The sequence below is a fragment of the Penicillium rubens genome (assembly GCF_028828025.1).
Source record: "Penicillium rubens strain IBT 27055 chromosome Unknown utg000001l_segment0_segment0, whole genome shotgun sequence".
Taxonomy (NCBI): domain Eukaryota; kingdom Fungi; phylum Ascomycota; class Eurotiomycetes; order Eurotiales; family Aspergillaceae; genus Penicillium; species Penicillium rubens.
This window is the reverse complement of record NW_026890599.1, coordinates 4,405,682-4,418,894: the sequence shown is the minus strand read 5'-3', so window position 1 is coordinate 4,418,894 and position 13,213 is coordinate 4,405,682. Positions and strand designations below refer to the sequence as shown.

General features: G+C 50.1%; 5 protein-coding genes across 5 annotated transcripts; 3 read left to right on the top strand and 2 right to left on the bottom strand.

The window, feature by feature from the left end:
- Positions 1 to 926: 926 nt before the first annotated feature.
- On the top strand, positions 927 to 1,788 carry N7525_001710 (uncharacterized protein; the record flags this gene model as incomplete). Its single annotated transcript, XM_061212017.1, has 2 exons — positions 927 to 1,165; positions 1,740 to 1,788. The coding sequence occupies 2 exons, from the start codon at positions 927 to 929 to the stop codon at positions 1,786 to 1,788; spliced, it is 288 nt and encodes a 95-aa protein (XP_061071243.1).
- An 857-nt stretch (positions 1,789 to 2,645) lies between these two features.
- On the top strand, positions 2,646 to 3,146 carry N7525_001709 (RICIN domain-containing protein; the record flags this gene model as incomplete). The annotated part of the gene is made up of 1 exon (XM_061212016.1): positions 2,646 to 3,146. One exon carries the CDS (start codon positions 2,646 to 2,648, stop codon positions 3,144 to 3,146), a length of 501 nt encoding a protein of 166 aa, XP_061071242.1.
- A 1,222-nt stretch (positions 3,147 to 4,368) lies between these two features.
- Positions 4,369 to 4,788, bottom strand: N7525_001708 (uncharacterized protein; the record flags this gene model as incomplete). Its single annotated transcript, XM_002557640.1, has 1 exon — positions 4,369 to 4,788. The coding sequence occupies one exon, from the start codon at positions 4,786 to 4,788 to the stop codon at positions 4,369 to 4,371; it is 420 nt and encodes a 139-aa protein (XP_002557686.1).
- A 1,437-nt stretch (positions 4,789 to 6,225) lies between these two features.
- N7525_001707 (uncharacterized protein) lies at positions 6,226 to 8,152 on the bottom strand (the record flags this gene model as incomplete). The annotated part of the gene is made up of 3 exons (XM_061212015.1): positions 6,226 to 6,706; positions 6,760 to 7,210; positions 7,294 to 8,152. The coding sequence occupies 3 exons, from the start codon at positions 8,150 to 8,152 to the stop codon at positions 6,226 to 6,228; spliced, it is 1,791 nt and encodes a 596-aa protein (XP_061071241.1).
- Positions 8,153 to 10,007: 1,855 nt separating this feature from the next.
- On the top strand, positions 10,008 to 13,148 carry N7525_001706 (sulfite reductase subunit alpha; the record flags this gene model as incomplete). Its single annotated transcript, XM_002557642.2, has 1 exon — positions 10,008 to 13,148. The coding sequence occupies one exon, from the start codon at positions 10,008 to 10,010 to the stop codon at positions 13,146 to 13,148; it is 3,141 nt and encodes a 1,046-aa protein (XP_002557688.2).
- Between the last annotated feature and the right edge of the window lie 65 nt (positions 13,149 to 13,213).

Sequence of the window (13,213 nt, the reverse complement as noted above, 5' to 3'; positions counted from 1 at the left end):
GGTAACAAGATGTACCATATGTACCATATCTCCTCGGGCCTTTTTTACCTTAGCTGCCGCTTATGAGCATACTTGTTGTCAGGCTCCGTGAGTTTCTGTCCGGGGTCAGTGATGAGATCTCCCTATGTCACGTGACGTCTCTCCATGTATGTAGTCTGACCTACTTCCTTTCCATCTGTATTATTACATAGCTCTTCGTACAATATCATCATATTGTCCAGCCTTTCATGATCTCTGTCATCCAGTAGATCTTATCAGGTTATGAGCCCGGGGACTCGCTATTGGTCCAATCTAACAATTGATCAATATCCTCGGCCTGTGCGTCTTCTTCGAAGAAGGCGCAGCGTGTATCTCACTGCACAAGCGTGTAATTCATTATATAGGAGGTAGTTTTATACCCCTCCTACATCAAAAATCGAAGCTTATAACACGTCTCCTTGTTACCTCTATCGAGTTCTCATAGAGCGGGAGAATTGCCTTTTTCGGCAGCGTGAATAGCTTCAAAACTGTCATTTGTGGGGTGGGCGGTGTCTCTTACAGAGATTTCTGCCGTTTTTTTTATCATCTCATCTGGGTAGCACCTTCCTTTATTTGCTGCCTCGACAGAGTTTTCACTCTCTGTCAACCTTGCAGAGTTTTCTTGTTAACAACTCTCTTCTATCCATCTGCATCGAGATCCTACATCAGTTTACATCTCTTTACTCTTCTCCTTGCTAGTTTTATCATTACTAGCATCTTTTTCATCTGTATTGAGAACTAGTATCTCATTACATCGGATCCTGCATCCATCCCTAGACCCTGTGTCTACCCCGGACCCTGTGTCCACTTTCGGATCCTGTATCCACCTGGACCCAGAGTCTAACACGGAGACCAGCTTGTCTCCACCTTTCCTTCCTTACTCCGTGAATTGATCCTGTTACGTCACGATGGAGACTCCAATCACAACCTTGTCGTCGACCACCAAGTTCTCTGACTTCGTTCCTGCCCTCAAAGGTGAAGCAAACTGGGAGATATGGAAACAATATGTTGAAATTGGCCTAAATGGCATTGATTCAACATTCTGGCCTATCTTTGTTGGTGACAACAAGCGCCCTCCCAACCTTCCTGGCATGGAGGATGAAGTCTTCGAGGACACAGTGACGGAGATCGATGACGACACTCCAGCGTCTGACTTCGTACTGGCTTCTGGTTTTACCCCTACATCTGCTCCTACTCCTGCTCCAGTCCCAGCTTCGGACCCTGGACTCAGTGAGCTGCTCAGAGCCATCTTGTGATGAGTTGGTCCGATGAACGCTTAGTGAGTGCTCACTGATGGTGATTAGATGCTCACTAGTCGCTCGCTAAATGCTCAAAAGGGTATCTATTAGGCAGTTAGTCTACGCTCAGTTCATACCTGAAGGAGCGCTTGGCGGTCACCATTTAATGGCACCCACTTTTCACCGTGCTCTATGTCTAGAGGTATAAGGTCTTCTGGTCTCGTTCTCCTCTTAAATAATAACGCTGTCGAGTACAATAGCGCAAAACGCAAAACAACAAGGCATAGAGTCTATATATTACGTGGGGCCTACGAGAAAAAGACTTTCAGTTATATTAAATCACTTCGAGGATGATATGCCACCTGGGCAATGAAATGCTTACACCTGCTGAAGTGATCTTCAGCTGACTCTGTGGGCGTTTTAGTCCTGGGGGTATGGAATATTTGTGGCGTGCCTACAAGCGCTGGAAGTACAATCATTCAGGTCAGCCACCTCCTACGACACAGTCAACGGCAGTGTCATCAATGACTGAAATATTTACAGCTGCCTGACTCATGTGTAAGGCGGCATCGAGGGCTTTGGTCTGGCTACCGGAGCTCAGCTGCAGCCCGCTTTTCCTTCCTACTTTTGTTTCGTTGAATTCATCATCGCCAATAGGAAGCTGCGGTCAATTGTATCCCTCCGTCTTTTGAAGGGGGCCTACTGAAGGGGGCCTACTTTCTCACCGTGCGCATCGACACCGAGCCACGCCCGCTCTAGACAGAAATCTCCCTCTTATTCTATAAAGGGTCATTGCTAATCTATCTCTCTAGATTTGCCTCTTCTAACCTCTAGGGCGAGCGACAACGGTGTTCCCCGGCAGACCGTATATAACTAACCTAATTAAGATAAGGGGGAATTGTGTCGAAATTAATCTCACACTTTTCAGCACTTTCGCAGCTACGCCTCTGTATGCAGTCAACAAATAGTAACACGTCTGTCAGCGCTTTACTTCCAACTGGTTCCATAACGGAATCTGAATAGAGGATGCCTAAACAAGTGTCACTAACTCTATGCGTATTACTACATTAGCGTCTGCCACATAGTGACCACTTTCAGCTCATATAGAAAACGCCCAAAATATTGCGGGGTTCCCGGGCGAAATAGAAACTAGCGAGCAAGAAGTACATAGCACATATATATAAAGAGTGCGCTCGTCTTTTGAATTTGAACGGTCAGCAGTCAGAACCCAACACAGCCTTGATATACCTGAACATTGAGTCTTGTCTGGACACTCAGATTGCAATATTGAGCCCTTAGTATCTACCCAGCAGTTCATCACAGGTAACTGAGAGCATTTCCTAAGCGGACAATATATTTCTGAGCTGATATATGTATAAAGTCAACAGTATGATGAACGCCGATGTCAACGCCAATGCAGGCTGCAGCTATATCAGTACTACCATCGATCCTGGCACCTGGTACCGTCTCACAAATGCCTATCTCGGCACCTCGATTGCCCTCGATGTGGAAAATGATGGCGTGGGCAACACAGAAGGACGTCTGAAAATGGCACCTTGTGGCAATTACAGTGGCCAATTCTGGCAATTTATTCCGCAGCCATCTTCCGGGACGTACAAGATATGCAGCATGTTTCTTGGGCAAAACAGGGCCCTGGATGTGTACGGAAACGACAAGACCAAGCCGCATTTGGCAACGGAGGGGAATTACTCAGGCCAGCTGTGGACGCTAGACGGCTGGGGTGACAGCACGTGGAGACTATCGAATGCATATTCTGGTAACCTTCGCCTTGACACATACTCTGATACACACGAACCCTTTATCTCACCAGTGATGAAACTGTGTCTTTCCGCTGGTTTGTCGTTTTCAAGACAGAATCACTCTGTGTAGTATCTCTTTTATCAGGCTTGGGTGAGGTGGCTGGTTGTGTCCGAAATTAGGAAAGACAGCGTCTTGGGGCGGAAGTATCAGGTCTAGACCCTGTTCGGGTCCGTCGAATTGTCTGTGTAAAGGTTCTCATGTTGTCTGGTCTTCGGCGTCGCCGTTAATTTTGGGACGACTCAGCTCTGCGGGGGTATGCGCTGGCAGTGCCGAGATTCTGCAGGCGGGTTTGGAAATGATCACTTGCATATGCCAAGGTTTCTGGATATCCTACGGAACTACCAGGGTTGGATGGGGATTCTATTAATCTCTACATTGGTCCGGCAAGCTCCGTTGACAGCATAGGTATTTAGTCAGTAGAAGCGGCCAGTATAAGTATGCCGTCTTCTAAGAGGCCTACGTTAACTTGATAATATTGGAGGGATAGAGGGGCTTCGGGGTTCCTAGATATCGGAAAGTAGGTCAAACAAAGTATACGGACTCGAAAAGTAAATCCCGCGGAGAGCAAGCAAGCAAACAGAAGTGACTAGCGAGTAGTCATTAGCTCTTCTGGGGCTTTGACCATTAGGCAGACTAACTACCAAGGGTCGAAAGTAACCATGCCCATGTAGAATCAATAACTGCTGGGGAATTATGCACTAGGTATGACGGGCTAGGTGTTAGAGGTCACGTGACCTCCTTTGCTCCCTCACACATTAGCTAGCTCCTCCTCAGATAGTTTCTTCCCTTCTTCACGCATCTATCTATTTTCCAGAGCACACTACCTTTCCCTGTAGTCTGTCTCTATCACTAGGACCTAGGACTCGGCGATTAGCTTATTAGGTTAAAATAGGCAGTGATTGCCGATGAATCTCTACAACATACAGATTACAATATGGAAGGTGAGGATCTAATGCTCGCCATCCTTAGCGCCCAAAAAAGGAATCGGTATAATGGGGATTCAAGTTACCAATTCATTGTAGGATCTGCTGGGGAAAAGGGCTACTCGCGATTACAGTGTACTATCCAAACAGGGCTCTCTGTTATCACTCCGAATCTAACACCAATCAATACCTTAACTACCTAGGTCCGCTCAATTCTACATTATCCTACGAAAGGGAACAAACAAGATGAGAGAGATAACAAGCCAAGATTGCCAGTTCAGTACAAATAAAGCGACGCTTTCACTCAATCTTACAGAAATAATCCCGCTTCTGGTCGGAGTCGACCCTTCCCGGAAGTTCCAGCTTCTTCAACAATAGGTGATAATAACAGGTGGTCGACCACATGGCAAGGCCTGCAAGTAGACTTTCACCGTTCTCCCGGCTGAAGTCGTGCGTTCAGTGATAGGTCGCGCCTCGTGAGATAGAATTCCTCCGTTGTAGTACTCGGGATGCAGCTTCACTGCCGTATCATCGTCATGCAGATTCACTTGCGCATCGCACCAGAAGTCGTAATTGTGGTAACCCACAATGACACTGAAAGTAGTGCCTGATGTGGTCTTGATACGAAGCATGCCTGATGTGCCGCTCCCACCCATCTCGAGGACAAGCTTGTCGCACTTTTCTTCGGTCCAAGTGCCGCCATTCGCGTAATACCAGCATGTCTTCTCAACTACCGTGAGGACCTCATTGGTCTCATTGACGATCGCCACGGGGATAATGTAAGTCATTTTGCTATCAGACAATATAACAGTTAGCTCCGGTCAGAGGACGCAGCGAATAGGTACCTACAATGTACGAGACAGAGAAGGACGATCAGCTCAACGAAATGACGGTGGTGAAAGAAAAACCGAGAAAGAGCAGGAAACAAGGGACTTTTAAATAGATCAATGGAACGAGAAGATATACTAAATTACTGCTTGCTTATTGGAGACTGAGAGTGAGGCAGGAATAAGTTTGTGGGCTGGCTGAACTTCCTCGGACAGACCGAAAGCACACCCCCTTCTCCTACCAATGCGACCTTAGGCGTGAATAAGTTTTGGTAATATGAACAAGAATAAAACAACAGAAAACCACTGGCCAATCCCAATATTACTACTACTGATAATGTCGGCTTATTATCCCCACCTCGGCTATTTATCCTCTCTTGCAGGCATCCTTGTAACGATCCACCAACATCCTCCTATAGGAATAGGAATAGGAAGTAAGAGTCATCACTGCATTGTTAGAATCTGAGTGCAAACAGTCCTGCATCTGACAGACATATCAAGCTACTCAAGGGCGCAGAACCTTCCGTATCGCTCCACCTCCATTGACAGTTCGCCCGGACGCCCCGGGTTAAGGAACGTTTCCATTACCCTCGATTGGTTTGTTAATAAAACTCAGCTAACTAAAAGGAAAGATGGCTGCAGCACCCACGGATTTACCTAACTTGACGGCCGAAGTCGCTCGCCGCTGAATACCTCCTATGACGCCGGCAACAGCCGCTCATACAAGGGACTCTTCAACTGGCAATGGGCCACCGAGAGCCAAACAAAAGGGGGATCATAGAATGCACATGCGTTTGATATATCGCAGTCCGAACTTGGGCTGAAAGCTGAGGACCTTAAAGTATGGCGGTTGAAGGGGCCGGGGGGTCCGGTGCCAGGCCAGCCGGAGCAATAGCGAAATTACGACCTTTTCACTGATTATATTGTGCTTGGTATAAGTTGGTAGTAGGCTATATTGTTTCAAGCACTTGCATATTGATGTCTGTTATAGTCTAGATTATGACTGGTTGTTATGATTCTGGAGATACAAGTGGGGCTATTTCTACTCAACTACCCCCAGGGCTAGAAGAACAAGTATCCTAAGCCGGTTCTCTAAAGAAGCAGCCTATGAAGCAATATAGAGATAGGCTTATAGGCCACATAATCCTTAGTAGAACAGGCTGGAACAGCTGCCCATATTCCTACGTAAAGTTGTCCTAAGACCCCAAGGTACCTTAATATATAGAGAGCCTTACGCTTCAGTTACGAACGTTATTAGTAACTAACGTTAACTAACTAACTACCTAGGTAGGATCCTAACAATATTCCGCTCCTTATGGCCCATTCCAGTGTAATATGGCAGATGAATTTTCATTCATCACTGAGGACCTTGCCAAGAGACTTGGACGACACGGCGGTTTAGGTGCTAGATACTGGTCCACTGCTAGCAACGGACGATACACCGGTCTCACCATCCTTGGGCTGCTGTTCCTTCATGCAAGCGCTTTCCAATATATTGGTCCATTCCCCGCTGGTCCCAGCGTGGCTGTATTGCAGGTGTTGCCGGAAGTGGTCGGCGCGGTAGAACTTCTTCGCATTGTTGCACTCGCCGAACTTGTGCACGCTCGTCAAGTGCTCGAACCGCCCATCCCAGTCTACCTGGGGGTAATTTGGGAAGTCTTTGCCGCAGTACCCGCACATATCGTGAGACGGACCGGTGCTAGTTTGGTAAGATGGAGACATGGAAGCGGCGAACGCGGTTTGAAAACTGATGAGTGCGGCACACGACCAAGAATACAAGGGTAGATGAAGAGCATTCTCGTGCCATTTGACCTCCTCCTTGTTCTTAAAACGGCAGTTACAGCACAGGTATGAGAACTGTTTCTCGATTTCATGCGCGCTAGTTTGGGGATTAGTGGAACGGCTCGCAAAATGGAGTGAAGAAGGAATTACCGCAAGTCATAGGGATTCTTAAACTTCCTGGGTTCCTTAGGGCAGCAATCGCAGATAAATTGTCCGGGGGACTCGGGAACGACAGTCTTTGACTTCCACCACCCGGTCGCTTTTCGAACCGAAGAGCGGACCCCGCGAGACTTGCTGGATTTGTTCTTGGATAGGAGCATCTTGATATGCTTCCTGGTCCCCATATACTTGCTTTTTTCGTGAGCCAGCTGTGACGGCAGTGTCCTGTCCTGCTCCTGCGAGGCAGCATATCTAGTGTCTGCTTCCTCGGATTCTAGACCCATACATTGATCCAATCGATAACCAAATTCCAATACTTGTAGAATAAGGTCGACATAAGCCCCCTCTGATACCTCATGTGCCACTAGGATCCGAGACGTGAGACTGTTGAAAGCCAGCTTCATGTCGTCGTACAGTACCAAGAGGTTCTCGTCGCGTTCACCTGAATCAAAACTCATATCAGTAATGGCGGACTGAGTCGTCACGACTAAAGGCTTATCTAACATGTATCCACATCCATAATACCATACAACAAAGTGTAACGCTTGTGGATATTATGGAGCAGGTCTCTAACTCCAGTTTCGTAACACTCCTTAGCAGGCGTTGTTGTCTTGCGAATAATAGAACGTGGCCTGGGAAAGGCATCTTTGAGATGTCCCTCAATCAAATCATCCATCGCATGGAAGAGAGAGTGGCCTGCTTCTATCGACTCATCCGATACCTGCGACCCGGTCAACTGCGTCGACTTCTGTGAGGCCCGTAAATTACCCGAGCGTTGTGATCTCGGACTGCGATTGTCCGGCCGATAGAAAGCAGAGCGACCTGCTTCTATCGACTCATCCGATACCTGCGACGAGGTTGAGTGCGTCGACTTCTGTGAGGCTCGTGAATTAACCGAGTGTTGTGCCCTCGGACTGCAATCGTTCATACATCGATGTATCTCCTTTGGGGAAACTCGACAAGCCTCGCATGATGCATTTTCATTCGGGACTTGCGGGTTTGTAGGTGCCACCGGGTCCGGGTCCTGCTTCTCTTTCATACAAGCATTTTCTAGATATTTCATCCACGGGCCATTGCTACCAGAATGGCTGTATATCAGATGCTGCCGGAAGTTGTCGCTACGGTCGAATATATTGGTTTCATTGCATTCGCCGCACTTGTGCACGGAGGCCAAATGGTAGACCCGCCGAGATTCCGAGTCCGGCTCGCCGCTCTTGGGGAACGCTTGGCCGCAGTAGCCGCATATGTCACTGGATGGTCCGACTGAAGTCTGGGCCAATGGTGATGCATCATGAAACGCCCACTGCCATCCTTGGAGGAAGGCGCACGACCACGAATAGCGTTGGAGACGGAGGGAGTCTTGGTGCTGCTCTGCGTCACTCATTTTGAGACGAAGGTTGCAGTACTCGCACTTCATGTCTTCTTTTCCCTCTCGTGAGTACTAGGTTTTGCAAGTCAGTCGTGGGAGGGGCCTAGGGGTTTTGCAATTATTGAACGCCAGCAAACCCTACCTCAAATTGTATACACTGCTGAATCTCCTTGGGTCTATGGGACAACAGGTGCAGGTGTACTACGGGTTGGTGTTGTCCGTCAACAGAGGGATTTACGACGCTTCTTCTTTGCTGCACTCCATGAGGTTAATAGGATGGTGAGCCGAATTTCGCGAGTCCTGAGGTAGAGCGGGGAATGAGGCGCAGCCCGACACTACTGCAAGGTGAGAACCATCGCTGGCCCACATCGAGAAAGAAACCTTCAAATGCACCCGGATGCCATGAGCTCCAAGAGGAGGAAATGATCTCGTAGAGTATATCAACCGCTCGCTGGACGAAGAAGAGGAATTCCACTTCCTGCGCTTTGAATTCCTGCAAAGACTCAATATCGTGAAGCTACAGCTAGATTTGGTCCGGTTGAAAGGCCGATTTCAGGGTGAAAAACGTGCGTCGATTCACGATTTGGAGACTCTCGAGAGAGGCACGCTGCAGAAATATGGTAAGAGGTCGCTCATGAATGAATCATAATAGAAAGTGTCGCAATATCTCACATTTTACCCGTAGCCACTAATTCGGAACTACCAGTTTCTTAAGGGCAAAGCAGCCCTTGACAAGGTCGAGACACGAAGGCGAAAATTGCTTTTGCAACGCTACTTTCGATCTAGAGTCATCGACAAGTTCCACTCCCACTACTGCTCTTTTCACGACGCAGAGGACAGAGTCGATCCTTTGCGGAGGGCCTTGATGCGGTATTGTCGAGGGCAAGAGAATACAGCGAGGGCAAAGCACCGCGAGAAGTGTCGGTGTTTGTGGATCGATTGACGCGGTTCCTCGTCGCTATGACTGGGGGCATCTTCCTGGTGGTACCCATGATCATATGACTCTGCACCAGTCAAAGGCTAAGAGTCTGATTACGGTCTCGGTCTGTATTGTTTTGTTTGCACTGATTACGGCTCTTGGAGTGCGCGTGTCGAATGTGGAGACATTGATGTCTACGGCAACATATGCTGCTGTCTTGATGGTATTCCTTGTGGTGAATAATTGAACAATTGTACTGCAGAAAACTACAGAAACTATAGGAAAAGGTGAGCTCCAAGGATTCGTGAAGCCAAGCTGCTTGTTAGGTTTCATCCCGGTGTTCTGGATGCACTATACCAATTATACCAATTGCAGGATCACCCGTCACAGTTGCTATCTAACGAAGCAAATCATCTGTGGACGTTAAAAAGCCTTCATGTTGTACAATGCGCCAGCAATTGTTTGTAGCGTACCTAAAGTCGATTGCTGATAAATCTTGACAAGCTCTTCGTACAAGCTCCCTTCCTTTTTCCTATTATGTTCAACTGTAAATGAGGTATCCGTTGGAGCAGCCGAGGTCGATGATTAAATAAGGCGAAGAGACCACATTCCGAAATGATAGTTATATTTCTCCTAATTAACTATATCAAAACCTCTATGTTCATAAAGGATTTCCTTTCCCAGCAAAATGAACGGGAGGTCACGGGTTCAGGCACGGCTGAGTAATGCTCCGAAAGCGGCGGGTCTTCCGCCACTTTGTGCCACTCTTCACCGCCTTGAAAAATCTTATCGCCCGATAACAAGCACGCAATTGGCACTAACCGCTTTGGGCAAGTGACCTGGGGTTTTCTCTATAAGCTATGAAGAGGGGAGATTCTCTTTCTCCCCACATTCTTCTTTGGTTTTATCTTTAACAGACATCGGTCTTGTATCCGGTGTCAAGAAGAAGTCATGGGTTCATCAGTTCCAGCTCTGTCGGCCTTGAATGGCCCGACCTATGTTACAGCCCAGACCCTCATCCAGCAAGTTGCATACTTGCTGAGTGATAAGATCTTCTCCTACTCGCCGGAGACCTTTGACCTTGATGCTGCTCTCAAGGAATGGACTTCGAAGGGTGAGACTAATTCCAATGGCGAGTCTCCCTCTGTCAAGGCCCTGGAAACCCGCCAGGGTGCCGGAAACATGGCCCTTGGCTACCTCTTCTCTCAGGACTTTGATTTGAAGAAGCGCCACATCCCCCAGGGTATTGTTGCTTCTTCAGCAACCCTCCCTTATATGCGCGCCGCATTGGAGCAACTCTCTCTGCTCTATTCCGTCGCTAGCCCAGTTGCTGCACATGTCGCCGCAGTCGACTACGCCGGCGAGGATGGCCTAGTTTCCGACTATGCCTCCACCCTGTCTCTGGCCGAGGACCTCGGTCTGGGTCTGGTATCCAGCGGTTCTGCCCATGAGTCCCAACACATGGCTCTCTTCACAACGTTGCTTTCCTCGGTCCTCCCCTCCATACACATCTATGACGGCGTTCGTGTTGGCCGTGATACCACACGCGTCATTGATGTCCTCGACAAGGATGGGCTGACTCGCACCTACGAGACCATCCGCAAGACTCTCGATGAAACCTGCAACCGTCATCTCGACGCTCAGGGCAAGGTTCTGGAGCTCCTGAAGACCCTAAACGGCGAACTCGGAACCGACTACAGTGCTTTCGAGTACCACGGTCACTCTGAGCCTACCTCTGTGCTGATTGCCTTCGGCACTGTCGAGGCTACTCTGACTGCCCAAATCGCACGCTCTCTCGCAAAGGATGGTGTTCGTGTCGGCGTTGTGAATGTCCGGGTGTACCGCCCCTTCATCGAGGAGGAGTTCCTGCGCGTTCTTCCCCAGTCCACCAAGACTGTCGCAGTTCTTGGACAGGTTGCCTCTGAGCAGGCTGTTCAGGAAGAGGGAGTTCACTCTGCCCTCTATGAGGATGTGCTGGCCTCTTTGACTTTTGCCACCGGCCGTGAGCACAACCCGGCTTGTGTGGAGATCAAGTACCCCCGCTCCCAGCGTTGGGATCTCATCTCCGCCGCCGCCGCATTCCAGCGTGTGTACGACCAGCCTATTCTCACGGTCAACGGCGAAACCAACGCTTCGCTGCAGCTGCTGGACCCTGCCTCTGTGCAGGAATACACTTTCTGGGATGTTGACTCCTCGGTTACCGAGGCAGCTGCTCAGACTCTGAGCCAGGCTCTTGGCGCCGACTCGGCCAGCAACGTGACCCTCAGCAAGACTCACGACAACCTCGTCCAAGGTGGTACTATCCGTGTTGACATCCGCAAGAGTGCTAAGATTGTTGACGCACCTTACGCGGTAACTGGTGCCGACGTTTCTTACGTTGGCAACATCTCCCTGCTCAACGATGTTGATGTACTGGCTTCAGTCAAGGACAACGCTAAGGTCATTGTCAACGCCCCGGGCATCAAGGATGAGGATTTGGAGAAGAAGCTTCCCGCTACCTTCAAGCAGGCTGTCGCCCAGCGTGGCATCTCCGTCTTCGTCGTCGACTCGTCTGCTGTCGAGGACTCGTCGCTGGACGCTCTTGTCCTGCAGGCTTCGTTCGTGCGCGTCGCTCTGCCTGCTCAGGAGGCTCTGGCAGCCAAGAAGCTGTCCTCAGTCACTGGCAATGCCGAGGCTCTGGACAATGTTACCAAGGATCTCGAGAAGCTGCTCCGCCAAATCGAGGTTCCCGAGTCCTGGAAGGAGCCCGAGGGCGTCAGCGAGGCCGTTCAACTTCCCAAGGACATCATCGCCAACAGCTTTGTTTCGTTCGACAAGAACGAGTCCGAGCCCCCCACTCTTCTCAAGGACTGGGAGACTGCCGCTCGTGGCCTCGCGTTCAAGGAGGCTTACGGTACCAGGGCTGCCCTTCGCCCTGACCTTGCTCACAAGACTTTCACTGTCCATGTCAAGGAGAACCGACGTCTCACCCCTACCACCTATGATCGTAACATCTTCCACATCGAGTTCGACCTCGGTGAGACTGGTCTGAAGTACGACATTGGCGAGGCCCTTGGTATCCACGCCGAGAACGACCCTGAGGACGTTAAGAACTTCATCGCATTCTACGGCTTGGACCCCGACGCGATTGTCGAGGTTCCCAGCCGCGAGGACCCTGCCGTTTTGGAGAACCGCACTGTCTACCAGGCTCTGGTCCAGAACGTCGACATCTTTGGTCGCCCTCCCAAGCGCTTCTACGAGGCCCTTGCCGAATTTGCCTCCGATGAGAAGGAAAAGACCAACCTGCTCACTTTGGGTGGTCCTGACGGCGCCACCGAGTTCAAGCGTCGCGCCGAGGTTGACACTGTCACCTTCGCCGACATCTTGCTCGAATACCCCTCCGCTCACCCTGAATTCCACGATATCGTCCGCATCATCGGTCCCTTGAAGCGCCGTGAGTACTCGATCGCCTCGTGCCAGAAGGTGACTCCCACCTCGGTCGCTCTGATGATTGTCGCCGTGAACTGGGTCGACCCCAACGGTCGCGACCGCTTCGGTCTGGCCACCCGCTACCTCAGCCGCCTGCAACCCGGCTCCCCTATCACCGTCAGCGTCAAGTCCAGTGTTATGAAGTTGCCTCCTAAGTCCACCCAGCCCCTTATCATGGCCGGTCTTGGCACTGGTCTCGCACCGTTCCGTGCCTTCGTCCAGCACCGCGCCCTCGAGAAGGCTCAGGGCAAGGAGATCGGCGCTGTCTTGCTGTACATGGGCTCCCGTCACCAGCGCGAGGAGTACTGCTACGGCGAGGAATGGGAGGCCTACCAGGAGGCTGGTGTTATAACTCTCCTCGGCGCTGCTTTCTCTCGTGACCAACCCGAGAAGATCTATATCCAGGACCGCATGCGCCAGACACTGCCCGAGATCATCCAGGCCTACATTCGTGAGGAGGGTGCTTTCTACCTGTGCGGTCCCACTTGGCCCGTGCCCGATGTCACCGCTGTTCTGGAGGAGGCTATTGCCACCGAAGCCAAGAACAACGGCAAGAAGGTTGAGACTCGCAAGGAGATTGAGAAGTTGAAGGACGAGGAGCGCTATGTTTTGGAGGTCTACTAGACTCTGTTTCGTTTGGCATGGCATGATTCTACGATTGGCATGTTTTTGCTTTTTATTCCCCCTTG